This window comes from Pteropus alecto, unplaced genomic scaffold (genome assembly GCF_000325575.1).
Source record: "Pteropus alecto unplaced genomic scaffold, ASM32557v1 scaffold13, whole genome shotgun sequence".
In the NCBI taxonomy this organism is placed as follows: Eukaryota; Metazoa; Chordata; class Mammalia; order Chiroptera; family Pteropodidae; genus Pteropus; species Pteropus alecto.
Genome location: NW_006434373.1, coordinates 53,767 through 80,789, shown reverse-complemented (window position 1 = coordinate 80,789; position 27,023 = coordinate 53,767). Strand labels below are relative to the sequence as shown.

Here is a 27,023-nt window from a genome sequence, read left to right as displayed (position 1 = left end):
GAAGGAAGACGCGCGCTGGGACGGCGGAGGGCTCTCGGCCGGAACCCCCGGCCGCGCGGCCATGAACCTGGAGCGGCTGCGGAAGCGCGTTCGGCAGTACCTGGACCAGGTGGGCAACCCGCCCCGGGGAGCGCGAGCCACAGGATTCGCGAGTTACCCCTTTGCCCGTAAGGATAACTGTCATCAGGGTCTTGGTGGTGCATGGCCCGTCTGAGCCTGGGCTTTTGTTCCAGGGTAAAGGCCCTGAAGGGCGGGATCCAGTCCCCCAGCCCTCTCTGCAGCCGGGAGGAGCACTGAAAATGAAAGCCACTTAAGACAGTGTCAGCCTTAAACGTGCTCAATGTCCAGCTCTGCAGTCAGCCTAACTCCTAGGCACCCAGTAAGTGCTCAATACAGACTTAGTGCTAAGTGAAAGAAAGTTGAAGGATTATTTTAAGAGGAAAGTTGCAGGGTGGTCTTTGAATTTAGCTAGCCAATAGAAAATTTTCAAGTTTTCATTCTTATTTGGCCGAATTTAAGTGAGTAAAGATACAAACAAGCCTGTTGTCTCAAATCAGTACTTTAAAAAATTCATATTAACTACATCTGCGTTCCCTGCAGTACCCTTCAGCAAATAGTTTAAGGAAAGAAGTGTCTACAGAATCAGATCAGTTTAAGCTATGATGTCACTTAATTTTAGTAAAATATATGCTCTCCCAGTAAATAGAAAACCAAGAAAGGGAGTTAAAAACATGTTCAGTGTTCAAAATTTGATGTGAAATCATGCTGCCAAATATTTGCAGTGCATTGGAGAGCTGTACTTTGGTTTACCGTGAATGAGTTGAATTGAGCAAATGCTTCTTGAGCACTTTTTCTTTGGCACTGGGGATGCAGTGAAGAATGAAGCTTGGTTTCCACCCTTAGGACACTTAACATTGAGCAGATTTGTCCATCCCATAAGCATTCCGCCTCCCAGACTAAGTGGCAGCTGAATTCCTTGTCTGCATTCAGGAGGACTGAGGCAAAGATAGAAAAATCGAGGCAAAGATAGAACCATTGCTAATGATTAGATATTGCAAAATAATCTTTTAAATTATCTACTTTTTAAAATACCTGCCAATACATTTTTTTTTCTCATTTTAAAACTTTATATTTCTCATCCCTTATCCCACTTCCCTTTAGCAACCATCATCTTGTTCTCTGTGGGTCTGTTTCTGTTTTGTCCATTCATTTGCTTTTTTAGATTTCATTTATAAGTGAAATCATACAATATTTGTCTTTCTCTGACTACTTCACTTAGCATCATATCCTCTAGGTCCATCCATATCTTTATGCATTCATTTAGTGATAGACACCTAGGTTGCTTCTGTATCTTGGCTATTATAAGTAATGCAATGGACATAGGAGTGCATGTATCTTTTCAAAGTAGTATTTTGTTTTGTTTTGTTTTAGTAAATACCCAGAAGTGGAATTGCTGAGTCGAATGGCAGTTCTATTTTTAATTTTTATGAGGACTCTCCATACTTTTTTCTGTAGAGGCTACATCCGTTTACAATCCCAACAGTGTATGAGGGGTGCCTTCTCTACATCCTCACCTGCACTTGTTGTTTATTGATTTTTTTGATGATGGACATTCTGACAGATGTGAGATGATCTCTCATTGTTGTTTTAATTTGCGTTTCCCTGATGATTAATGGTATTGAGCATCTTTTCATATGTTTATTGGGCATCTGTATTGTCCTCTTGGGAGGAACGTCTATTCAAGTCCCCTGCCCATTTTTTAATTGAATTGTTTGTGTAAATTCTGTGAGTTCCTTATATTTTTTGGATATTAACCTTTATTGGATGTATCATTTGTGACTGTCTTCTCCCATTCAGTAAGTCATCTTTTTATTTTAATAGTTTCTGTCACTGTACAAAAACTTTTTAGTTTGATATACTCCCATTTATTTTTCCTTTTGTTGCTGTTGCCTGAGACATACCCAAAAAGATATTGCTAAGAGTGATGTTGGAGGAATGTCAGCTATTCAACATGGAGGAGGAGATCGATGTGCTGGAATTGATGTTCCAGAAAGCTGACTGATCTGGATTATATTCAGTACAGGCTGGAATATGAAATCAAGGCTAATTATCTTGATTCAGCAGGCGAGAAAAATCCAGTTACACTCTTAAAGGAATTGTCAACAATAAAGCCTCAACATTAAACTTTGCATGCACATTTTAAACCAATTGCTGTCGAGCAGAAAGAGACTCAGAGCCACATTTGTGCTACTTTCGATTAAGTCTGTGACCATGATACAAGAACTACAAAAGCAAACCACTGACTGAAGAAGAGAAAACTGCGGCACAGCAATTAAAAACTCACGTGTTAGACTTATGAAGTAGTGGACTTGCAAAAGGGATCTCTAATGGAGAAGAGATCAATTTCAGAGAGATTTAGGAAGATGTCTTGTTAGCACTTGATGACTAGAGGTGTGGGGTGTGGTGAAGGAGGAAATTTGGCCTGGGTTACTAGTGATGCCTTTTATAAGCAAAGGGAATATAAGAAGAAGGGCAGATAAATGAATACGTTTTAGTCAAAAGAATGGAATGGGAGTAAAGGGATTTAAAATATATGTGCACACACACTTAGTCTTGTGATTTGAGCCAAAGAAATCTCAACACTTTTTATCATCTGTTTTTGTATAATGGGGATAACATAGATATCCTGGCCTGTTGTAAAGAATGTTCATGTATTATGTCAGTCAAATGTGAGTAAGCATGCTTTGGAAATTAAAGGATAAAAAAAAAAGTGATGTCAAAGAGTTTTCTTCTAGGAGTTTTAAGGTTTCAGGTCTTACATTTAAATCTTTAATCCATTTTGGCTTTATTTTTGTATATGGTGTAAGAAAGTGGTCCAATTTCATTTTTTTACATGTATCTGTTCAGTTTTCTTAGCACCACTTATTGAAGAGACCATCTTTACCTTATTGTATATCCTTGTCTCTTTTGTTATTGATTAATTGACCATTTAAGCAAGGATTTATTTCTGGGCTCTCTATTCTATTCCATTGATTTGTGTATCTGTTTTTATGCCTGCTGGTACACTTTGCAGTGTTTAAGTTTAAAAAAAATAACTACCTTCTTGAACTATTCTACTAAAGATCTTAAAATAGTGTTTTATATTATACCGTTGAAATGAAACTCACCTAGCTAGATATGAGATCTTGTATTGAGATGTTGACTTACTATATAGAATTCTAATAATTAAATATCTGTTTAAAACTTGAAGTAACAGAGCAGTTACCACCTTTTTTTTTTTTTTTTAATACAGCAACAATATCAGAGTGCTCTATTTTGGGCAGATAAAGTAGCTTCGCTTTCTCATGGTAGGTGACAAATTCTATTTTTTTTTTTCTGATTTCTCCTTTCTATTTTGCCTTGTACCTCTGATCATTTATGTAATTGTTCCCTCCAGAGGAACCCCAGGACATTTATTGGTTGGCTCAGTGTCTTTACCTGACAGCACAATATCATAGAGCAGCTCATGCACTTCGGTCACGAAAACTGGACAAAGTAAGTGATTGTATGAACTTTAAAACGTTTCAAAGCTTTTCAAAAATGTCATTACATTAGTATTTTAGGTGTGTGTTTTATTTATGTCAAAATTATTTAAAAGGATTAAATTTTTCTTACTGAATGTAAAGAGAAAAATTTTTATTCCTAATCTCAGCCTCGATGTCCCCTGTCCCCAGTCATTTAGTTTTGAAAGTTCTGTTTTCTAAATAGCTCTTAAATTACAGATATTTCTTTTCATCTCATTACCTCTAATACATTTTAAACCGTTAAATGTATTGTTTTGTTTTTACCTCTCTTATTGTCTCTTTTCTCCATAACATCCCTCTCACCTTCCCTGTCTCCATTTCACCTTTTAAACTATCACAGGGGAGGTCTTTCTAAAACACAGATTTGATTATATCACTCATAGAATCACTCAGTAATTTTTCATTACCTACAGGGTAGAATCAGATGCATTAATAGACACCTAGAGTCCTTTATGATTTCTCACCAGTCTACTGCTCATCTCCTGCCATGAATACATGTAACATGTACTCCAGTTATGCTGACTACTTGTACTTCTTAGACATCTGGTGATTATTCTGATTCAGTGCCAGGAGTGCTGACCAACTCCTCACTCATCCTTTCCCCTGTAGATATTTTCTTCAAGTGGCTAGTACTTTTTTCTTCAAGTAGAGTCGGCATTCAGAATTTTTTAATATAGGTTTTAGGTGTACAGCATAGTGGTTAGACATTTATATAATTTACAAAGCGATCTCCTTGATTAGTTTATTACCCACCTGGCACTGTACATCAATATCACAATATTATTGACTATATTCCTTATGCTGTACTTCACATCCACATGACTATTTCTCAACTACCAATTTGTACTTCTTAATCTCTTACCTTTTTCACTCAGTCCCCCAAGCCCTCTCCCACCTGGCTATCATAAGTTTAGTGTCTAGTACTTTTTATGCCCTTCTTTCATAGTCTGAAAGAAACTATGTGCTGTGTTTGTCTCCCGTGCTATAACCTCCTGGAGGGCAGGTCCTTACTCCTTTTTGAATCCTCGGTGCCTAGTAAACAGTAGGTTTATGGTAAATATGGGTTGAAAAGACTGGATTTCTTTTCTCTGCAAGAGTAAAAGGAGATATGACAATCGCTTTCTTCATTTTGTCCTTATAGTTTTCTTTCAGAGTGAAGATGCACATTGTCTTGACCACTTTTTAAATAGATTTATTTCTTTTCTAGTTGTATGAATCATGTCGCTACCTTGCAGCTAGATGCCATGTAAGTATGCTCTGTTTCATTTTTATTTGGTAAAAGTTTAGTATGAATGTTATACATCCCTCACATATGTTTGAGAATTCTAATGATGAAGCTTGGCAAATTAGTATCTTATGAGAAAAAATTTTTTTTGATATTATTTGCTATAAAATATTGATCCTCCATTTACTAAAAGCTGACATGCATGAAGAAAATTCGACTTCAGACATTTTAAATTTCAGTAATGAGTAGGTATAATATTCAAAATCTACAGTATTTCTGTGTATGTCTAGTGTAAGAGGTAATGGCTAATGAATGGTATTTCTGTTTTCTACATAGTATGCAGCAAAAGAGCATCAGCAGGCTCTTGATATTCTTGATATGGAGGAGCCTATCAACAAAAGATTGTTTGAGAAATACTTGAAGGATGAAAGTGGCTTGAAAGACCCCTCCAATGACTGGGAAATGTCACAGTCCTCAGTAAGTAATAATATAATAAGCATGCTTCAGTAAAATCAGTAAGAATTAGCCACTTGACATGGCAAACATAAATCATTTTGTTTTACTTGAGTATAATCATGTTAAAACAGTTTGGTTGCCACCTTATTTAATTTGCCGCCAAAACCAAAATGATTCTGAGACCATTCTGAGCCATCAATCAGAAGCTGTAATTATGTCCTTAGGTGCTTGAATCTGAAATAGACTAGCTTGAGATCTTCCTTCTCATATTTGATTCCTTATCTACACCCCACAGGTAGAATCATCTTTACCCTTCTTCCTGTATTTCAATAGTGTTTGTACCTACTCCTAAGAAACCTTGTTTCCCTTGGATTGTTTCTTTCCAAGGAGTGGTTCGGTGTTACTATTTATGATATTTTGTACATTTCAGTTTGTGTATTTCATATCTGCATCGAATTGCAAATTTCTTACAGAGATTATATAATAATAAATGATATCCACAATCAGGTTACTAATCTGGACTGTTATTCTTTTTTTTTAACAGCTTTCTTGAGCTATTATTCACATGCCATGCAATTCATTCATTTAAAGTGTAACATGGTTGGCTTTTAGTATATTCACTGAGCCATACAACCCTCACTACAATCAATTTCAGAACATTGTTATTATTTTAGAAAGAAACCCTGTACTGTGTAGCTTTCACCCATCAATTCCCAGTTATTCTTTATAACATATTTATAACGGAACTTGGTTAATATATTTTTCACTTAAAAAAAGTAGAGATACTATACATTTTTAGGTATTTTCTTTTGATGTTTTTGTTTTTTGGACTTTGCTAATTTATGTGCTAAGAAGTGCACATTCATTTTTCTGCTAAGAAATTTATTTATGATGAATAATGGTATTATTATTATTTTTGGACTTCTTATCCATTAATTTATCTGCTAAAAAATACATGATTTGTTTGTGGTTAATTATTCTTTATTTTATGAAATTTTTTTATAACTAATAGGATAGTACATAGGTCCAGGATTCTCTCATAATGTCCTCCAATATTTTTTAAATTGTGATTTTATAATAAATCTTCGTATCCCTTTACCAATTTATCTACCCATCTTCGATCATCTTTAAGCTCAGTTATGTGTTTCTTGAGATTCAGAGTCTGATCAGACAAATTTTTACATCTTTTTATTAAAGATAGTGGTGAAGTGCCCACTGTGTGAACAGTTTCTCATGCGTTAGCTCTGTAGAGAGTATCACCTCAACTCCTCACAGAGCCCTGTAACTTGAATGAGGAAAGAAACAAGCCAAGAGAGGTTACATCACTTGTCCAAGGCCACTATAATTGTCAGAGCTGGGATTTAATTCAAGTCTGTCCAATTCCAGAAAGCCATGCTCCTAACCATTATTCTACATTGCTACATTATTCTACATTAGAAAATTGCTGCCAATTTTCTAATATTTACTAAGATCCTTTCATTGCGATCTACCTATTGAACTGTATTAAAGTTTGATTTAATATAATGTATGCTGTTTGCCGTTGCTAAATCCTTACCATATTTGAGACAGAACGAGTAATGAACAAAGCAATGACATGTACACCAGTTATAAAGATTTGTTGAAGTGAGGAGAACCTAAGGAAGATAGATTAGAGAAGTTTTATTTGCTTTCATGTTTCTATTAGTTTATACTATGTCTGACAGTTGGGATGGAACAAATCCTTTTAGATGTAAAAAATAGTCTCAGCCTTTGGGTAATATGTAATTTTTGATCAAAAATTAACTTTAAAAGTATTGACTTAGTATGTGGCTCGTGTTTTTCCAACAGATAAAGAGTTCTATTTGTCTTTTACGTGGGAAAATCTATGACGCTCTAGATAACCGAACCCTAGCTACCTACAGCTATAAAGAAGCTTTGAAGCTCGATATCTACTGTTTTGAAGCATTTGATCTTTTGACATCACATCACATGTTGACAGCCCAAGAAGGTTTGGATGCTCAGGTGTTTTTATGTTTAACACAATTGATGTTGTTTGGGTTGTTTTATTTTTCTCTAAAGTCTACAGAATCAACAGCAGGCCACGTACAGGTTTAAATAGACCTATTCACTTCCTTAATGTCTTCAAACATGAAGCACATTGCAGAATACAATATCGTGCAGTGCCTCTTATAGTTAGAATCTTTAGGGATTGTGATGTGATGAGGCCATATTTTTGAGAAGTGATTTGAGGTAATATAAACCAAGATTTCTGATTCAGTGATTCTCAACCCGGCTGCTCTTGAAATCCGCGAGGAACTTTAAAAACATTAGTGTGCAGGTCCCATCTCCAGGCCAGTTGAATCAGAATCTCCGGTGGGGAGGTCCTGGCATCAGAGGGTTTAAAGTTCCCAGATGATTCTAAGGTATGACGGGGGCTGAGAACCATTGACCTAGTGCGTTGGCAGCAATGTGAGATGGATAAACAAGAGAAACAGAAAACGGGGATGTTGCATTAATAGGATTCAAACATTTTAGCCTAGTGCATTGGTTCTCAAACAGGGTGATTTTGCCCCTTAGGGGACATTAAGCAATATCTGGAGACATTTTTGATTGTCACAACTTGGGTATGGTGAGGCAGGGTGGGAGGTTGCTACTTGTTGCTAGTGGATAGAGGCCAGAGATCCTGCTAAACACCCTGCAGTGCATAGGACAGCCAACACAACAGAATAATCTACACAAAGTGTCAGTATTGCTGAGACTGGGAAACTGGCCTTGTGGTCCATCAATTTGGTGATGACCAAAATTCGCCTGGAAGGTTTTGTGGCACAGCCCTCCAGTTGGTTCTCATCACCTGGGTCTGGAAGCACTAAGTTTTCTCTAGCACATTTTGATCATGTTATTTTCTCTTTTGAGTTTGATTTACTTAGACCAAGAACTAAATGTAAAAGAGTATTTTTCATTGCTGACTTTTTTCCCCTATAAATATTGTGAGGACATTTTTTTCCCTCAATGTTTTTAAGAAAAAGAACTTCTTGAATCACTACCTCTTAGCAAGCTCTGTACTGAAGAACAGGAATTGCTACGTTTTCTATTTGAGAACAAATTAAAAAAGGTAAGTAAAAGCATAAAGTTAGTATTTGCTTTCTGTAAATATCTTATTTCATTCAGTTTGGCCTTTATTCTTTTACTAGTTAAATTTTTAAAAATTAATTTTTATTAATTTAGCATATTTGCAAGAGTAGACTTAGATTAGTTAAAATATATGATGTGATTCCTTAAAAAATTTCCAAAAATACCTGTCTTCCTCCAAGGGACTCTTTTTACTGAAAGATTGAACTGTCAGGTAAATGTAATGATATTACATGAAAATGAAGATTTTCTTTTGCTTCCTGAACTTCTACTTTGTAAAATACTTCCTGTCATGGAATTCTGATATGAAATTGGGAAGAGAGTGAAATTTCTTGAGAGGAGAATGGATGAGTCTTGAAATTAAAAAAGTTTCCAGAAACTCACACACATCTTTGTGTGAATTCTTTAAACATTTGGGTCAATTTGAGTCTGCCTTTTGATTTGGTATTGCTCATTGAATTTGTTTACCTTTCTGTTTCAGTATAATAAACCTAGTGAAACTGTCTTACCGGAGTCTGTAGATGGTTTGCAAGAAAATCTGGATGTGGTAGTGTCTTTAGCTGAAAGACATTATTATAACTGTGATTTTAAAATGTGCTACAAGCTTACATCTGTGTAAGTATGCTCACTCATTTTTGTGTAGGAACGTAAAATTCAGTCCATTTCACCTAAGAAATTCATGGGACGTGCTTTCTGAGTAATTTTGAACTAATTGATGATAATTTAAGTTGCCTTTACCATTTTGCAGAGTACCAAAGGGGCGCTATCTTAAGAGAGCATATACAGACACAGGCTAATGCACATTTGTAGGGTTATTCCATTAACTTGAGAGTATACATGTTCCTCATTTGAGTCTTTGATAATCTGCAAGTTTGAAAATACTATTCTGGCACATGGTTTTATAAAATCTCTTTGTTGTTAAAGTAGAGACGAATAAAATCTTGTAGCTGTTGGGTACTTAGGCTCACTAACTAGCCATGCCATCTCCCCATACCAGTTTTCCAGTGTACATAGCTCAAACTTGTCCTTTAGCTAAATTACATGTACTATTTTTAACAAATCTTTGGGGTTGCTTAAATCCTTGAATTCAAAAAAATTTTAATTGACAAATATTTGTGATCTATTTTATATTTTACATTGTTTTTGATCCTTCTAAACAATTGGACTACTTATATGTGACAGTTCCATTGATATAAAGTAAATGTATATGTTGTTTATTTTTATTCCTTCTGAATAAATCAGAATTTTCCCTTTCTTTTATAACCTAATTATTGCCTTAATTGAACCAACCTGAAGATAATAGGGTTAAAGTATTATAAGCCACAATATTGTATATAATGCTGTAATGACTACTTAAACATAATTAATTATAATGAGCTCTGTTATATACTGTTTCCGGGGTATTAATGTGTTGCTTTAACTTTCAGAGTAATGGAAAAAGATCCTTTTCATGCAAATTGTTTACCTGTACATATAGGGACACTTGTGGAGCTGAATAAAGCAAATGGTAAGAATTTTTAAAAATTAAAACAATAATTTTTAAGACAAATTTTTCTGTAACTCTCGAAATTTTGTCTCACAAATCCTGGATAATTGGGATTGCAAGTAATGGCATAATGGAGTTCTGCAGTAAAAGTAAAAACTATGGGAAGAAATGCTTATCAAAGTGGCCAATAGTCTGTCCTGTTACCCCAACAGAATACTATTTCTGTATCCCTGCTTCCTGCTTCCCTTTCTCCAATGTAATTTGTGGTTTGTGATGGGTGGCAATTTTGCTTTCTCTCTCTTTCTCTCTTTTTTTTTTTGTAAAATCAATAAGCAGAATGATATGGTAAGAGTCAGAATTGTTTAGAAGTTGGAAGATGGTAGATTTTTTTGCTTATGTTTCCCATATTTTAACATTTTGGAAATATTTAATTGTGTTTGGACTGTAATTGCCCTTAAATCTTTTAAACCGACTAATGAACTCTGTCAAAAGGAAAAAATGCCAGCCACTCCAACTCCAAACCCCAGCTGCTCAAAGTATGGTATGTGACCAACAGCATCATGCCTCCTGGCAGCTTGTTGGCAATACAGACACTCTGGTTGCCCTGGTCTAATGAATTTAAGTCTGCATGTAGGAAAAGTCTTTGTGACATGCTAGGTCTCACTCATTACTCAAGAGGAAATCATCTTGCTGATTTGATAAACTTGAGAGTTCGGTTAACCAAACTGATTTTGGGGGCTTAAGATGGTCCATGATAGGCCCATGGAGTAAGAGACATGGGTTTTTTAAGATAGGTGAGGTGCTTTGAAATAATCTCTTAAGCACCATAAAGTGCTTTATCATGTGTTATTCATCCAATTTTCCAGTCACTCAGTGAGTGCTCATTGCCCACTTATGGGTCTGGCATCTGATAAGGAGTTGGGAGGGTGAGGTTTGAATGAAACAGCCATAGTATCTGCCCCCTGGAGTTTCTGTATTTCATTTGGTAAATGAATTTTGTATCTAGAAAGAAAGAAAAGTATGAAATAATTGTCAAAACAAAATTTATGTGATTGCAAAGAGTTGTAACTAGGGGAAAATCATATCTTAAAATTCATTTGCAGTGTATAATTTTATTCTCTTTTTCTTTTCCCTTAATGTAGAACTTTTCTATCTTTCTCATAAATTGGTGGATTTATATCCTAGTAATCCTGTAAGTAAACATAAACTTTTTTATAGTGCTTTTTCTTACTTGAACTTAAAATGCTTTACTAGTATTTAGACAGTAGCCCATATTTAAGTTTAAGCAAATATGTTTATTTTAAGGTCTTATTTTAAGGAACAGAATTTCCTAGTACTTATGATAACTAGAAGTAGCATTAACTTTCTCAATCTATGAAGGTATTTTTTTCAGTCTAATGTAATATAACTTAAAACAAAAGTCATCATTTTTTTCTGATTATAGAAATTGTATGTGCTCATTATTAAAAACACAACATAAAGATAAATAAAAAATATTGAAAGTAAAAATCACACTCTCACCTCTGATAAGCAATGCTAATAATTACTTGGTAATATTTACTTGGTAAGATAACATTAAATTGTGCACCCATTGAGTCATCGTGTCTTCCAAACTGCCACAGATCAGAACTAAGACCTAGAAATAGAAAATGGAATCAGGAACTGTGTCCTTAAAGACAAAAGTCAAGAATCAGGGTCTACGTCTGAGTAGAGAATCTGCATCCTAGATCAGCGTGAAAATATAGAGGCAAAACCAGTGCAGAAGAAGTCAGCTAGTGATGTAGAATCTGGTAGAACCAGGGTAGAGCCAGGGAAGACACACGTTACAGGCGGGAGGCTAGGACTCAGGCTGGATTTGCAATAGGACGTGTTTAGGAGCCTCATCTTGTGTTGAATGATGCAGGGACATGATTGAAGGCATCTTCAGGAATAGCTGTGGAGAATCTGTCCTCTTTTCATCCAGGACCCTTAGTAGATAGCCTGTCTCAGAGAAATTTCTAACTTGAACTAGAATATGGGGTGGAACATTTAGTCCATCCTCTGACCTAATTTGTTAGAGACTTCTAATTCAAAGTTTAGCATCTTTGGTCATGGTAAATTTTGAACTTTGTAGGTATCTTGGTTTGCAGTGGGATGCTATTATCTCATGGTTGGTCATAAGAATGAACATGCCAGAAGATATCTCAGGTATGAATTTATTATCTTCTTCCCTTTATGGTGAATCTATACGAAGAGATTTCTTGCTCATCTGCTTTAATACAATAAATATTACTTTAAAAGCTGTGTAAAAGAATAAATGTTTTCTTTGACAGATTCAGTTCAGTTGCCTCAATTATGTACCTTGCTCTTTATAAGATGTCATGAGAGGAGACAGAAGTAATCAGTGGTGTAGATCTTGTCTTGAGGAGCTTATAATATATTTAAATTTTTATTTATAAATGAGAAGTATGAAACAATAGAGAACAGTAGAAAGTAGTTTGAAAGGTTCTGTTTTTTATTTACAGAGATACTATTAACCTTTCACTTTTAGGACTTTTGTTAATAGTGAAATTAAATAAAACTTTACATGACATTAGGGGTCATTAATTATGACTTTAAAACAGAATTTTTGGTATAGTAAACTACTGTGGTTTTAATTTAAGGAATTCCATGCAGCCCAATCAAACTACTTAACCAGTATTATTCAGTTCAAGTGCAGGAAAATGTTTACTATATGAAGACTTAATTACTAAAGATTTAAAATTTAATGATACTTGTGATTTCTTCCATGCAAACAAAAGCGCATGAACTTTGGGTACAGACTTGAAGCCAAATCCAAGTTCTGTCACTTACTAGTGGTAATTCCTTGGGAAAGTTAATGTTTCCATTTAATTTTCTCTAAAAATGGGATGTAATACTTGGATCCCAGGATTTTTAGTAAAATTGATAAGTTGACACGAAAGGATCCTGTACTGGGAAGAAAATAGGGAGAGTGCTCTGGTATTAAGCACTTTGGAAACCTTGCATGTGCTTTTTTCCTGGAGTAGGAAGATGATTTGTGTTGGAGTAGTGCTTTGAGCTATGCTGCTTTGATTTAGTCTGCTTTTTCAGTGATGGACTCCACATGAAACAGGGAACATTTGGGTGAAAAACTTAGAAAATAAAATGCTAGGAAGTATGGATTTCACCCTTTATATTTTCCATGTTTTGTAATATGTTCTCTTTGTTCCTTGTTGTGGGTCATCAGTGGGCCACTGATTGAAGACTGTTTGACTATTTAAATAAACCATGTAGTCCAGTTCATGGAACCAGGGTGAATATCTTAGCACCATCTCTAGGGTCTCGCTTAATCTTTTGAGCCTCAATATACCTATATTTAAAATTTAACTAATTTATCTTTCAAGTTACAGGATTAGATATAATATATAAGGCATCTAACATGGTACCTGGCACAAAACAGGCCTTCATTAAATGACTGCTGCTACCACCATTTATCAACAAAGTTGCGAAATAAACCTCCTGGATTAAGTAATATTTATAAATTCTATGCAGAATGATAATGGGTTCAATAATAGTGCCTATAAGATTGTGGACCTCTCCTAATATTTCTTAAAATTTTGATTGTACTATTAAACATTAATTTCAAATAAATTAACACAAATCTTACATTAGTGTTTAATATGTTGACAGTTCAGCTCGTTGATTGATTTAATTTGAACATCCTCGAAGTCATCAGCTTACATAAAATTAACAGCTTAAGAATAAATATTATATTAATCGAAGGAAATCTCTTGTTTAGTAAAGCTACAACGCTTGAGAAGACCTACGGGCCTGCATGGATAGCATATGGGCATTCGTTTGCAGTTGAGAGTGAACATGACCAAGCAATGGCTGCCTACTTCACAGCAGCACAGCTGATGAAAGGGTATGACAGCAAATTTCTGGTTTTCTAGGGTATGGACCTGGGGAGAGGGAGCTGGGAGTAGGACAAGTTAAAGCATCACAAAGTTTGCAGTTCTTACTGAGACTCAGCTGTTTTTCTAGAATAAGCACTCCTTAGATTGTTGTAAACTTTGGTTAACTTCCAAAGTTCTGAAAACATTTATTTTGATAATTTTTGGCAGTGTTCTTGTTGCTTTTATGGAGGAATGGATTTTTGGAGGTCCTTACTCTGCCATTTCGAAAGTACTTCCTCCAGGTAAATACTTTTAAAGGGTTCTTTGCGACCCTTCTGTAGAAGGTAGAATCTTGAATCATGATTCTAGATTAGAACCAAAGCACATACCAACCAGTCAGTCGGTATTTACTGATGTTCTTACATCCATCTTCAAAGAAAGATTATCTTTGAAGTGTATTTAATCACAGGTCTGACAGTGTGAATTAAAAGGTGATTAGTACTTTGTCCAGAGAACTGTCTCAGTATATGAAAATGGAATATACATGATGTAATTCAGAGGTCTGGTGTAGAACTGGTAATAACTGATATAATGGGAATCCACACAAGGATTTAGGTTAGAAAGTCAGAAGCAGCTTCATAAAGGGAAGTGAAACTTATACACAGTTATGAAGGATAAATGGTTCTGAATCAATAAAAGAAGGAAGAAGACAGTCTAAGCTAGAGGCATAACGTTAGTGTGCATAGACCTGCCTTTCTGCTTTAGAAGATTTTTATTTTTGTTTTTTACTGTTTAATAATGAAAAATAAAGGTAAATGGGTTGCTGATAAATTTTAGAAGTGGCAACTGACGAGTCTAAAAGCCCATTCAACATTAAGTGAAATATTAGGAAAAAAGTAAATACTCTGTTTTGGGCCATGTTTATATTATTTTGCAGGCAGTATTTGAAGTCAATAGATTAATTTCTGCTGAATTATAAAGTTTTTGGTATTGAACAAGTGAAATTTTTCAATATTTTTAGGTGTCATTTACCAATGCTGTATATTGGATTAGAATATGGATTGACCAATAACTCAAAATTGGCTGAAAGATTCTTTGGCCAAGCTCTAAGCATTGCACCAGAAGATCCTTTTGTAATGCATGAGGTTGGCGTGGTTGCATTTCAGAATGGAGAGTAAGTACTGAAAGGCCAAAAGCCCTTCTGTTTCCTTTTTATAACTAGAATAAAATCTCAATCACGAGAATTTTAACTGATCAGAATGACTGTTGAGTAGATTTTTATTTTTAAATGTGTGCTATTTTTGGAGAAGGTGGTGGACAGTGAAAAAGGAAATAGAAAGTGTTAGCTTGGCTTTCTTTAAAAATAAAAAACCCTGAGTTTTGATCCCTTTGATGTGGGCTATCACAAGTCTTGTGTTCCAAGACTAGACAGTTGTTGCCAACTCTGTAAACTCACTGAACCCCATGAAATAGTTGGAGGCACTGCAGAATCCTCAGTCGTCTGTCTCCTTGTTGATTAGGAGTTGGATTTATACATTTGAGAAAGATTTTCCACAATTTTGAAACAAAAATGTTTTCTGTTTAGTTACCAGTTAATTTGAAAATTAGACTAATAAGAATGGCTCAATCTGAGTTTCCTGGTTAATTGAGGTGTTACTATAGCCTGAGATACTTATAGAATAAGTAATTCAGTGTCATACTCAAACAGAAAAATATCTACAGTCCTTTGCCCTAAATTATACATAAATTTAAAATAGTAAATTAGTACTGCTGTTGTGGTTTGTTGTGGCCTGTGTGTGTGTGTTCTAAAAATTGGGTTATTTATTATTTATAAAAGAAAGTTTGGAGCTTTTTAAAAAATAATGTAATAATTTAACATACAGTTAATTTATTTTTAACCCCAATGTCAATTAAGGTGCTTTCGCCTACACACACAACATACATGTTCCCAGCTAAGGTCAAACAAGTGATATTCTGCCTTCTTATTTCTCCTCTCCTACTGTAAACAAGTGTTCTTTTTACAGTCTATTTTGTGCCACATTTTTGTGCTTCTAATTGATGATTTCATTATTTAAAATGATCCCCAAATGTAGTGTTGAAATGCTGTCTAGTGTTCTTAAGCACAGGAAGGCTGTGTTGTGCCTTGGAGAAAACACATTTGTTAGATATGCTTTGTTAAGGCATGAGGTACAGTGCCATTAGTTCAGTGTTAATGAATCAACAATGTATGTTAAATTAGGCATCATTAAACAGGAGCTTATATAAAACCGATTATAAGTTGAACAGTTGATGAAAAAACATGACCGGATGTTTGTAGGAATTTAACCCTGTATTTCCACAGAGAGCAGTGGTTCAGTACTCACGAAAGCAATGTTCACAGTGACTTTATAGAACATACTTACCGAGAATGAGAATAATGACAATTGACTGTATCTGCTAAAATCTTGAACTCCTGTGATGTTAATAACATAAAATTAATCATTTATCGTCTCTTAAAGTTGATTGTAATAAACTATAGAAATCTACCTCATTTCATTTTAGTATTACTAGAAAGATTTAAATTTTTCTTTATACTTCCTAATTTTGAATAACCTACAACCTTTTTTTCTTCTATTTTAGATGGAAAACAGCAGAAAAATGGTTTCTTGATGCTTTGGAAAAAATTAAAGCAATTGGGAATGAGGTATTTTATGTAATATCTGTAAATACACAACATTACAATCCTAAGTGTATTTACTATTGAATGAGGAAAATAATATAGACAAAAAAAAATCTGTCTTGCCTAGAATAACCTAATGTTTATTATATAATAACCTAATATCATAACAAACGGCTTGTTAATGTTTGAATTGTTGGGCAATTAAGTGTTTTATTATATGGTACATAAGGAGTTTGTTTCTAATTGAGAGGACAGATGTTGGCTGCTTCTTAAGAGGCTCTTGTTTTAATATGTGGGGGTAATTAGAATATATTTGATGATAATTTAATACAGAGAATATGTGATGGTTAGTCGAAACTGGTGGGCACTGTAGCATCTAACAGAGTATGTCCTCTAGAACCCAAAAGAACCTTATCTTCAATTAATGAATAAATATAGCAGCAGATCCCACTTTTGCAGAAATAGGGCTAGTTGTTATTGAAATTTAGATTTATTATTCCTCTTCCTTACCTATACTTAGTATACATTTAGACCTTACAGTATTTGAAATATTTAACAAAGTTCTATTAGACGAAAGATGTACCCCATGACTTTGTGCTCATGAGTTAATTGTCCAGCTAGCATGGATGTGTATACATTGGTATTATTTTAAAATAACAGTTTTAGATATTGTAAACTTTTGTAGGTAAGGGATTTGCATGTTGCTACTCTTCTGGTTCCTGATTCTTTTTATATATACCTGTTTTGTTTTAATTTGTTCTGATTGTCACTTCCCAGTTTCATTCTGTTCCTGTTTGGGCATATCTGCCCACAGCTCACATCTTCTTTGGCTGTTAGTTCCTCTTTACTGAGAAGACATCGCTGACTTGGGCTCCCGGCCAGGTGGCAGTCCACCTGTCCCCATAGTCAGAGTTTTATTTACTTTGTGCCTCTTCTTTTTTGTTATGAACTTAAAAACACTGTATTTCTGTGTAAACACACAGAAATTCTGTGTGTTTACACAGAAATACACACATACACACACACACACACACACACACACAACACAGAGGTTCTTCCACAGCTCTGTCTTGGATAGTCTGGATAATACATGTGTTTTTGTTAATATACGGTTGCCACTTATCTATCACTTTGCCAGTTTTCAAAGAATTGAATGCCTTAGGACAGCTGTCCCCAACCTTTTTGGCCCCAGGGACCAGTGTTCCTATGAGAATCTAATGCCTGATGATCTGAGATGGAGCTGAGACAGAGCTGAGGCGGAGCTGAGGCGGTGATGCTAGCACTGGGGAGTGGCTGCAAATACAGATGAAGCTTTGTTCCATTCACCCACCACTCACCTCCTGCTGTGCATGGCTGGTACCTGTCTGTGGCCCAGGGGTTAGGGTCCTCTGCCTTAGGACCTTGCTACTCAAACTAGACTAGTCGCATCAGCTTGTTAGAAGTGTGGAATCTCAGATCTGCTGAATTGAAATCTGCAGTCTTAGCAAGATCCCTAGGTGATTCCCATGCACAGAAAAGTTTGAGATGCACTGTCACAAATGACACTTAAAATTGAAATTGTATTCTTTGATGATCAGAGCACTTTGGGAATCTTATAAAAATTTAATGATTTTAAGTTCAAAAGCACAATAATATAAAACCATCAAAATGCCCATTAAAAAGTTATGTGAAGAGGGAAAAATATTGTTTGACTTTAGTTATCAACTGCAGCAAATGTCAAAATAGTCACAGGAAAAGTCATGCCTAAGAGTCATAAAGGAGTTGTTCTTATTCCCATGGGCTGTGCCTCCTAGAGCCAGACTCAGGAGAGTTACAGTGTGACTTAGGTCTGTTTATTCATTTAGTTGAGACTTATTTAAAGCATGTCGACTGTGTCATAATTTCTGAGTTAGGCATTGGGAGGCAATAGGGAATTGGTTTGATATTTCCTGCCCTCAAATTTATTGGGGAATGCAGATAAGTAAATTCGCAGTAATAATACAGTACATAGAAAGAGCTGTAATTGAGGAAATAAGGGAATCCACATAGAGGGGCAGTTAACCCATACTTGGGGTGGGTCAAGAAACCCTTTTGGATACAATGTTAGACATCTCAGTCCTAAAAGATGATCAGTGTTAACCAAGCAAAAGTGAGGAAAAGGGCATTTTAGGTATAGAGAACAATATGTGCAAAGTTGGAGCTAATTCAGTATGGCTTGAATTTCGAGTTCATAGAAAATATCAAGAAATGGGATAGGAAGGTTAAATGTGGATCATTAAGGGCCTTGAAGATGATGTTAGAGTTTGTGGGACAACAAAAGTTTAAGAAGAGCAGCATGGTCTGACTTGTCTGATTGGAGCCCAGACAAGACTTGTTAATAGGAGGCTGGAGTTACGCCGAGGAGGCTGATAAACAAGCCTTGGTGATTCCTGGAGCGGGCAGAGATGACATGGATGCCATGTACAGAGTGGCAAGGTAATCAGAAGGAAGTGAGGTTAGGAAGCTGGGATGGCAGGAGAGAGAGGATAAGAGTTTAGCACATGGCATATTGAATTTGAAGTGCTTGTGAGATTTCTAAGTAGAAATATTTAGTAGGTAGATGGAAAGCTCTGGGACAGATAAAAAATTTGAACTTCAGCATAGTTGGGCTCTTTGACAAAATGGCGCAAATAAAATAATAGCATCCTCAGAAAGTATCATCTAGTAAGAAAGAAAAATGAAAAAACCAACAAATGAAAAAAACTTGCTTAGTGTTGTGCAGGCACCAGGAGAAAGCCTGACTTGCATAGATATGTAAAATAATGCAGTGCAAGCAGGCCAAGCTGAAAAGTGACGTAGGTAAATCAAGGATTTGATGTTGCTGTGTTTCAGGTAACTGTTGACAAATGGGAACCTCTGTTGAACAACTTGGGGCATGTCTGCAGAAAACTTAAGTAAGTGAAGTAGAGCATTTTCAGAAATACTCTTTGTGACAAGTTTACTTGATTTTGTGTAGCCTTTTCTATATTTTTATTTTATGAGAGCCTTTATCTCTCTTGCACTTGGCTGCTCAGGGATAACAAGCATAAAAATAATTGTTTTTATTATCCCTTGATATAATGTTATTTTAGTAACATATTGAGAATTATAATTTATTTTCTTATATTAAAATTTTTTAATATTAAAAATTAATTTAGAAGTATTAGGACAGTAGGATCTAATTAAAACCACGTCTATATTCTAACTCACTGTTTTCCTCTAGATACCAGTTTTATGGTATAATAAATAGATGACAGTTGAAAAATAGATTCTCTGGTTAAATAAGTTTGGGAAACTTTAGGTTACTCAAAATTTAACAGCTTTTTCTATTTCGTAATTTCTTGGAGTCTTTACTGCACATTATGAACTATAGAATTTTCCAAACTTTATTGAGAACAAAACCTTTTTTTCATACAAAATTTTACAGGGAGAGTATTCCAGAGAACTTTGGGAAATGCTGTTTCAAGTAACTCCTTTGGACCTTAAAGCAAAACTCTTGATTTTATCCACCCATGGTGTAGGTGGTTTGACTTCACATAAAGAGGCCTTGTCATGTGATGGGGCATAGGCCCAAGAGTCAAGTATTAGGTTCTAGTTCCAGTCTCCTGCCAAACATCAAAAGGAATACTAGCAATAGCTAATATTGCTGCAGGAGTACCCTCAGCCGGCTGAGTGAGCAAAGCAGGAAAATAAATTTCAAGGAGGTGTTACAATAAACAAAAGTGGATATGAAGGACCATTACTAGTCTCAGTTGTTGTTTTGATATAGGGAAATGTTAATGTTTTTACATAGATTGATATTCACCTTAAACTTAGGAATTTAGTACTGTACCCACTAATTGTTTTCTCTTTCTTCCCATTCTCCTCTCCACCCATTTCCTCTCATCTTCTCACAGAAAGTATGCTGAGGCATTGGATTATCACCGTCAGGCATTGGTGTTAATTCCTCAAAATGCATCCACCTATTCTGCCATAGGGTATATCCATAGTCTGATGGGCAACTTTGAAAATGCTGTGGACTATTTCCACACAGTACGTCTTTTGTTTTCTGTAACTTTAAATCTGGTTGACATTTAACATTTCTTTTTTAAAAAGATCTTTTCTAGGCAATGTTTTGTTACTTTACCGTTTTAAAATTCTTCAGGCAGCCTTGTATTATATTATTTTCTGTACAAGTAAAAGCATTTCAATGTTGTGAATTAGAAACCAATGTGAGACTTGTATGTGAGATATGTAAAATAATGCAGTGCAAGCAGGCCAAGCTGAAAATGTGTGTGGTGATGTTTGTCAGCCCAGTCCTTATGTCTAGGTGGGAAATATAGAAATTTATGTTGCACAATGAGAGCCCTTTGGGAATTCCAGTCTTTCTATTTATGACGTAGAATTAATTTACTTAAGTCACTTTAATAAATGAAGAAAAACAATCTGCTTTCATTACAAGAAAAGTCTCTTTTTAATCCATACTCTGTATTTTGTCAAATCTAAGCCACCATTAATAAGCAAGATGACCACAAAAAAACAAAACAAAACAAAAAAAATCACTGCTATTTAAACTTTAACATAATTCTTTCCTATCACTTAGGTTTTCAAAAATTTTGTTTTATTATTAGTTTCAAGTATATAGTACATTGGTCAGGTATTTATATAGTTTATGAAATGATCCCTCTGATTACTCTATCTTCCCTCTGGCTCTCCATCTAGCCATTGCAGTACTGCTAACTGCATTCCCTATGCCATGCTCCCCATTCCTGCGACCATCTAGCAACTGTCAATTTGTACTTTTTTAACTTTTCACCGCTTTCTCCCAGGCCCCCCCATCTCCCTCCCCTCTGGCCATCACCAGATTGTCCTCTATATTTACTATCATTTAGTTTTTTTTGTCTTTAAAAAAACGTGTTGTTTTGGACATATTAGGATTAGATTTTTTTCAGGGATCACTCTAGTACCTACATGAACATGAAAATGTAAGTTAAATAAATAAGGTATTCAATTCTTCACATTCAGAGTTTGTTTCTTCTAAATCACTTTTTTACCAGGTGGTCCATATTCTTGTTTTCCCAAAGATAAATTCATGAGTGATAGATTCATAACTGATTTTCAAGAGATGGCTAGAGATTTTTAGGCAAGATGATGTCCTGAAGGACCCACTGATAACCAGAATACTGAGATAGTCAGAAGTGTGGACTAAGCAAGTTTTCTTGTTTATGTGACCTTTCAAATATGTATATTTGAATACTGTATAATTTATTGTCTGTGATTTAATACGGAAGCTTAGAGGGCTCTAAGTGGAGATACAGTTTTTAAAAGCTTTTTGGAGAAGAGGAATTTTAAACAAAAAATAAAATAGTGTAATGACCCTCCATGTACCCATTGCCCACCTTCAATGGCCACTCTTGTTTTAGCTGTATCCCCATTAACCACCTCCCTCTACTTCCATCCTGGATTCCCTGGAGTATATTTTGCAGGAATATTTTTAAACAAAAGAGAAAAAAAATACATTTTATTATAATAACCATGCTGAATCTTTTCTGGCAGGCCCTTGGTCTTAGGCGAGATGATACATTCTCTGTTACAATGCTTGGTCATTGCATTGAAATGTACATTGGTGATTCTGAAGCTTATATTGGTAAGATTATAATTATTCTTATTAACATTATATTCCATTTTTTAGATTGTTGTATTTCTGTTCAGTATGTAAGGTTCTAAGTTTATCTTTTTAACCATTCTAACTACATTAATATAAGAAGTTCCATTTATTTTGTTGGGACAATGCTGTGGGGATTAATGACTCATTAAATATTCAGCTTAAAGTTGAATACTTGCTCTATGCAAAATACTGTGATAGAATTTGTGAAAAGCACTGTGATATACAAGAATCATCTAATTGCATAGTGGAAAAATCCTTAATAATGGGCCTTAATAATGTAGGACATAGCTTATAAATCTTTACATTTCAGTGGAATAAGTTGGCTTCCATTCACATTATGGTACTCTAATTCTTTGAATTTTTTTAAATGGTAAGCAAGTCATAAGACAAGTTTGGATGGAATTGCTATACTTGAACACTCATTTATTTATAAATATTATAAGATAAAGAGGGTGCAGTGAGGTTAAATCTTGAGATCTGGACTTTGGAGTTGGCAGAGCTCTGTAACAGGACATAAAACCACAGGGGGAAAAAAATGTTATATTGGGTTTCAATAAAATTAAGAACTATTCATCAAAAAAGCATGTTGTAGTTACTGACAACATATAGACTTGTCGAAGACGAGTGTCTATAATACAAAAACATATAGACCTGTGTCTATAATACAAAAACTCCTACAAATCAGTAAGAAAAATTTCAATTAAAAAATAGACAAAATACTTGAACAGGAGCTTCATCAAAGAGGATATCCAGATAGTTACAAAGCAAATTAAGGTGCTTAATATCATTACTTATTAGGGATATGAATTTAAAACCATAATGAGATACCACTATACATCTTGTCAGGATGGCTAAAAATTAAAAACACTAATAGTGCCTACTGTTGACAGTGATACGGAGCAGCTGGAACTTTCATGTATTATTATCGGTGAGGTTATAAAACTTCTTTGGAAAACTGTTCAATATATCTACAAAAGTTAAACAGGCATATTATATCAGTTATCTGTTGCTGCCTAACCAACCCACAAAGATGTATTATTTTTCATAGTTCTGTGAGTGATTGTTGGCTCATTTGCTGGTCTCATTTACATCTATAGCTGTGGTTAGCAGACACTTGGTGGGCCTGATGGTCTAAGATGTCCTCTTACACAAGTGGGGACCTCAGCTGACACAGCTAGGCCTCTCCATAGGTCTTTTATCCCAGGCTTCTTCATAGTGTGGTGGTTGCAGGGCTCTAAATGACAAGAACTAAAGCTTCAAGACCTCTTGAAAGCTGGAAGTTGCATAAAATCCTTTCCATCACATTCTGTTCATCAAAACAAGTCATGTGATTATGTGCAGAGTCAACATGAGAAGGGGTTATTCAAGGGCATTGTGCTGGGAGGTATGATTCATTGGGACTATTCGGGCAGTAATCTAAACTGAGCTTATGATGTAGCAGTTCTTCCAGGTATATGCCCAACAGAAACAAGTGCCTCAGTAAGTCAGAGTTCACACACAAGATTATTCATAGGAGCTTTATTCATAATAGCACCTAACTGGAAATAACTGAATGTCCACTAATAGTAGAATGGAGAAATAAATTGTGGTATACTCATACAGTAGAATACTACACAACTAAAAGGACTAACTACTGAATTATATTGTAACATAAATGAAATGTCACAAATTTTGACCAAAAAAAATGGACTGATTAATTCCATCTATACAAAGATTAATAAAAAGCAAAACTAATCAGTAGTGATAGAAAAATCAGCAGCGATTACTTCTGGCTTGGAAAAGGTAAGTATTCACTAGAATGGGAATGGGGTGGCTTTTTATTTATTTGTTTATTTTTAAATTAATTTTTTATGGTGACACTGGTTAACGAAATCCGATAAGTTTCAGCTGTACACTTTAACAGTAAGGTGTATATATATTTACACTGTGTATTCACCTCTCATAGTTAGACTTCTTTCTGTCACCACATATTTGACCCCCTTTACCCAGTACACCACCCCACTCCCATCTCCCTCTACCCCCTTTGGTAACTACTAGTCTATAGTCCATGTCCATGAGTCTCTGTTTGTTTGTCCCGTTCATTTGTTGCTTTTAGATTTATATCCCACATATAAGTGATATGATGTGATTTTCAACTTTTTCTGTCTGGCTTATTTCGCTTAGCATGATTGTCTTGAGGTCCGTCCATGTTATCACAAATGGCAATCTTTCATCTCTTTATGGCTGAGTGGGGTGGCTTTTTAGGAGCTGAAAATGTTCTGTTTTGGTCTGGTGGTAGTTATGTTAATGTATATGTATGTGAGAATTCATGCAGCTTGTGTACGCTTTATAATTTGTAGGTTGTGGCTCAATTTTTAAAAGGTAAGAAACAAAAAAAGAAGCTTGAGCTCTGGCATCCTGAAGACCCTTGGTTGAAATCTCAGCTCTGCCACTCAGCTATGTGGCTTTGGGGCAATTCCAGCTTCAGTTTCCTCATTTATTCAAGGAGAAGTTGTGGAGATTAAATGCAGAATTTTCCTATATTAAAGTCTAGAGATATAATGCTGAGTGGGACAGACATTTTGCTTGTTCTCACAAAGGTAATGGTCTTACAGGGGAGATTTCTAAGTGTGTCATTCATTACACACTACTTTTTATTTTATTGAGGTGTACTTGACATATAACATTAGTTTCAGGTATACAACATAATGATTTGATATTTGTGTGTATTGCAGAATGAACACCACAATAAGTCTAGCTAACATTCATCACCATACATAGAAAATATTTTCTTGTGATGAGAACTCTTAAGGTCTACTCTCTTAGCACCTTTCAAATATGCAATATGATATTATTAACTACAGTCACCATGCTGTACTATTTTTATTTTTAGAAGGCTTATATGTCATTATCTGTCAAAACATTACTGAAAGCTTTTAGTTTGAATTGTGTAAAATTGTCATTTTGTTCATGTCAGAAATGATCAAACCTAACATATCTCTTGAAAGTCTTGTTATTCCTAAGATTTTAATATGTGGAAAATATATTTCCCTTTACTGTGAATTTATGTGTATAAGACTTGTGACTATACCAATGCCAAATGCCAATAGGCAGTTCTTGTCTGTAACAGCTGAGAAAAAGTTACCTACAGGTTTCTATCAGTATTTAAGGGGCTTTGGAATGGGGCGGCTATTGAGCCACACTGGAGCTGAAACTCCATGTGCTTCTAGAGGTCTTCCCAGCAATCTTACTTGATAATAAAAATAAAAAGATGGAAAATGATTGGAACATTTTTTCCTTCAGAGCTATATTTGTGCTCCTAAAAGTACCATTTGCTTTAATAATAGAGGCAGTGTTATGTAACAATAAAAATGACAGATAAGTGATGAAATTTCTTATTTTATTCTTATTATGGTGTTTCTTTTTAGGAGCAGACATAAAAGACAAATTAAAATGTTATGACTTTGATGTGCATACAATGAAGACACTAAAAAACATTATTTCACCTCCGTGGGATTTCAGGGAATTTGAAGTAGAAAAACAGACTACAGAAGAAACGGGGCTTGCACCACTGGAAACCTCAAGGAAAACTCCAGATTCCAGACCTTCCTTGGAAGAAACCTTTGAAATTGAAATGAATGAAAGTGACATGATGTTAGAGACATCTATGTCAGACCACAGTACGTGATTCCAGACGGGTCCTGATTTCGTTTTGTCCTAGAGTAGAGTGTATCGGTGTTCTTTCTTCACGTCCTTGTCATGTCTTAAGAATTTCCCATTTCTTAAAATGAATCCAGACTACACCTCTATATTTAGGAACGGAGACCTGCCTTAAGAGACTGGGTAGCACACCCTTGCAACAGATGTTTTCTGATCCTGCAAAAAAATTATGCATAGTGGAATAAAGAAGGTAAACCATTTGTGATGTCTTTTTTTCTTTTTCAGTAAACGTTTATTTTGGACTAATTTTAGATTTGTGGAAAAGCTACAAGGATAGTACAGAGAACTTCCATGTGACCCTCAACCAGTTTCCTCCCATTGTTAACATCGTATATCACCATGGAACCTTTGTCATAACTAAGAAACCTACTTGGTACATTACTAATAACTAAACTCCAGACTTTATTTAGATTTCACCAGTTTTTCCATTAATGTCCTCTTTCTGCCCCAGCATCCCATCCAGTGTCATACTGCACTTAGTTGTCACATATCCTTGGGCAATTCTTGACTGTGATGATGTCTCAAAATCTGCTCTGAGAAATAAATTGTATGTGTGGATATAGATATAAATAGGTAGCCATTTTAAGCATTTTCAAGTGTGCAGTTCAGTGGCATTTATTTCTAAATTTTTTCATCACCCCGAACAGAAACTTTATACCCATTAAGCAGTAACTCCCCACTAGTCCCTCCCCCTAACCCCTGGTAACCTCTATTCTACTTTCTCTCTGAGTTTTCCCATTCTAGATAATTGCATGAAGTGGAATCATGCAATATTTATCCTTATGTGTCTGGTTTATTTTATTTAGCATAATATTTTTAAGATTTATTCATGTTGTAGCTTTGATCAGAACTTCATTCCTTTTTATGGCTGAATGATACCATGTGTGTATATGTACACACATTCATCTGTTGATGGACACTTGGGCAGTTTCAACCTTTTGATTGTGAATAATATTGCTCTGAACATGGGTGTATAAATATCTGAGTCTGTGTTTTGAGTTCCTTTGGATATATACCTAGGAGTGGAATTGCTGGGTCATATTCTGTGCTTAACTTTTTGAGGAACCAGCAAACTTTCCATGTGGTTGCACCATTTTACATTCCCACCACCAAAGCATAAGGGTTCTAATTTCTCCACATCGTCACCAATGCTTTTTACTGTTTATTTTTTATTATACATTCACATAGTAGGTGGAAAGTAGTATCACATTTTGGGTTAATTTGCATTTCTTTAATGACTAATGATGTTGAGCATATTATCCTGTGCTTATTGGTCATTTGTAAATCTTTAGAGAAATGTCTATTCAA

General features: G+C 35.1%; 1 protein-coding gene and 1 pseudogene across 3 annotated transcripts; both read left to right on the top strand.

Moving 5' to 3' along the window:
* CDC16 (cell division cycle 16) lies at positions 1 to 25,915 on the top strand. 3 transcript variants are annotated; one of them, XM_015587387.2, is made up of 19 exons: positions 1 to 109; positions 234 to 379; positions 3,293 to 3,347; positions 3,437 to 3,534; positions 4,771 to 4,809; positions 5,125 to 5,265; positions 7,072 to 7,231; positions 8,244 to 8,335; positions 8,834 to 8,967; positions 9,780 to 9,859; positions 10,981 to 11,030; positions 11,952 to 12,025; positions 13,617 to 13,742; positions 14,735 to 14,887; positions 16,333 to 16,396; positions 19,223 to 19,284; positions 20,266 to 20,401; positions 21,905 to 21,995; positions 25,424 to 25,915. In XM_015587387.2, exons 2-19 carry the CDS (start codon positions 341 to 343, stop codon positions 25,681 to 25,683), a joined length of 1,854 nt encoding a protein of 617 aa, XP_015442873.1. In that variant the 5' UTR covers positions 1 to 109; positions 234 to 340; the 3' UTR covers positions 25,684 to 25,915. The 3 variants fall into 3 exon arrangements, with proteins under 3 accessions (XP_015442873.1, XP_006909400.1, XP_024900751.1); XM_006909338.2 differs by lacking the exon at positions 234 to 379 and having other exon boundaries at positions 7 to 109; XM_025044983.1 differs by lacking the exon at positions 234 to 379 and having other exon boundaries at positions 63 to 167.
* On the top strand, positions 1,858 to 3,263 carry LOC112477776 (annotated as a pseudogene).
* Positions 25,916 to 27,023: the final 1,108 nt, after the last annotated feature.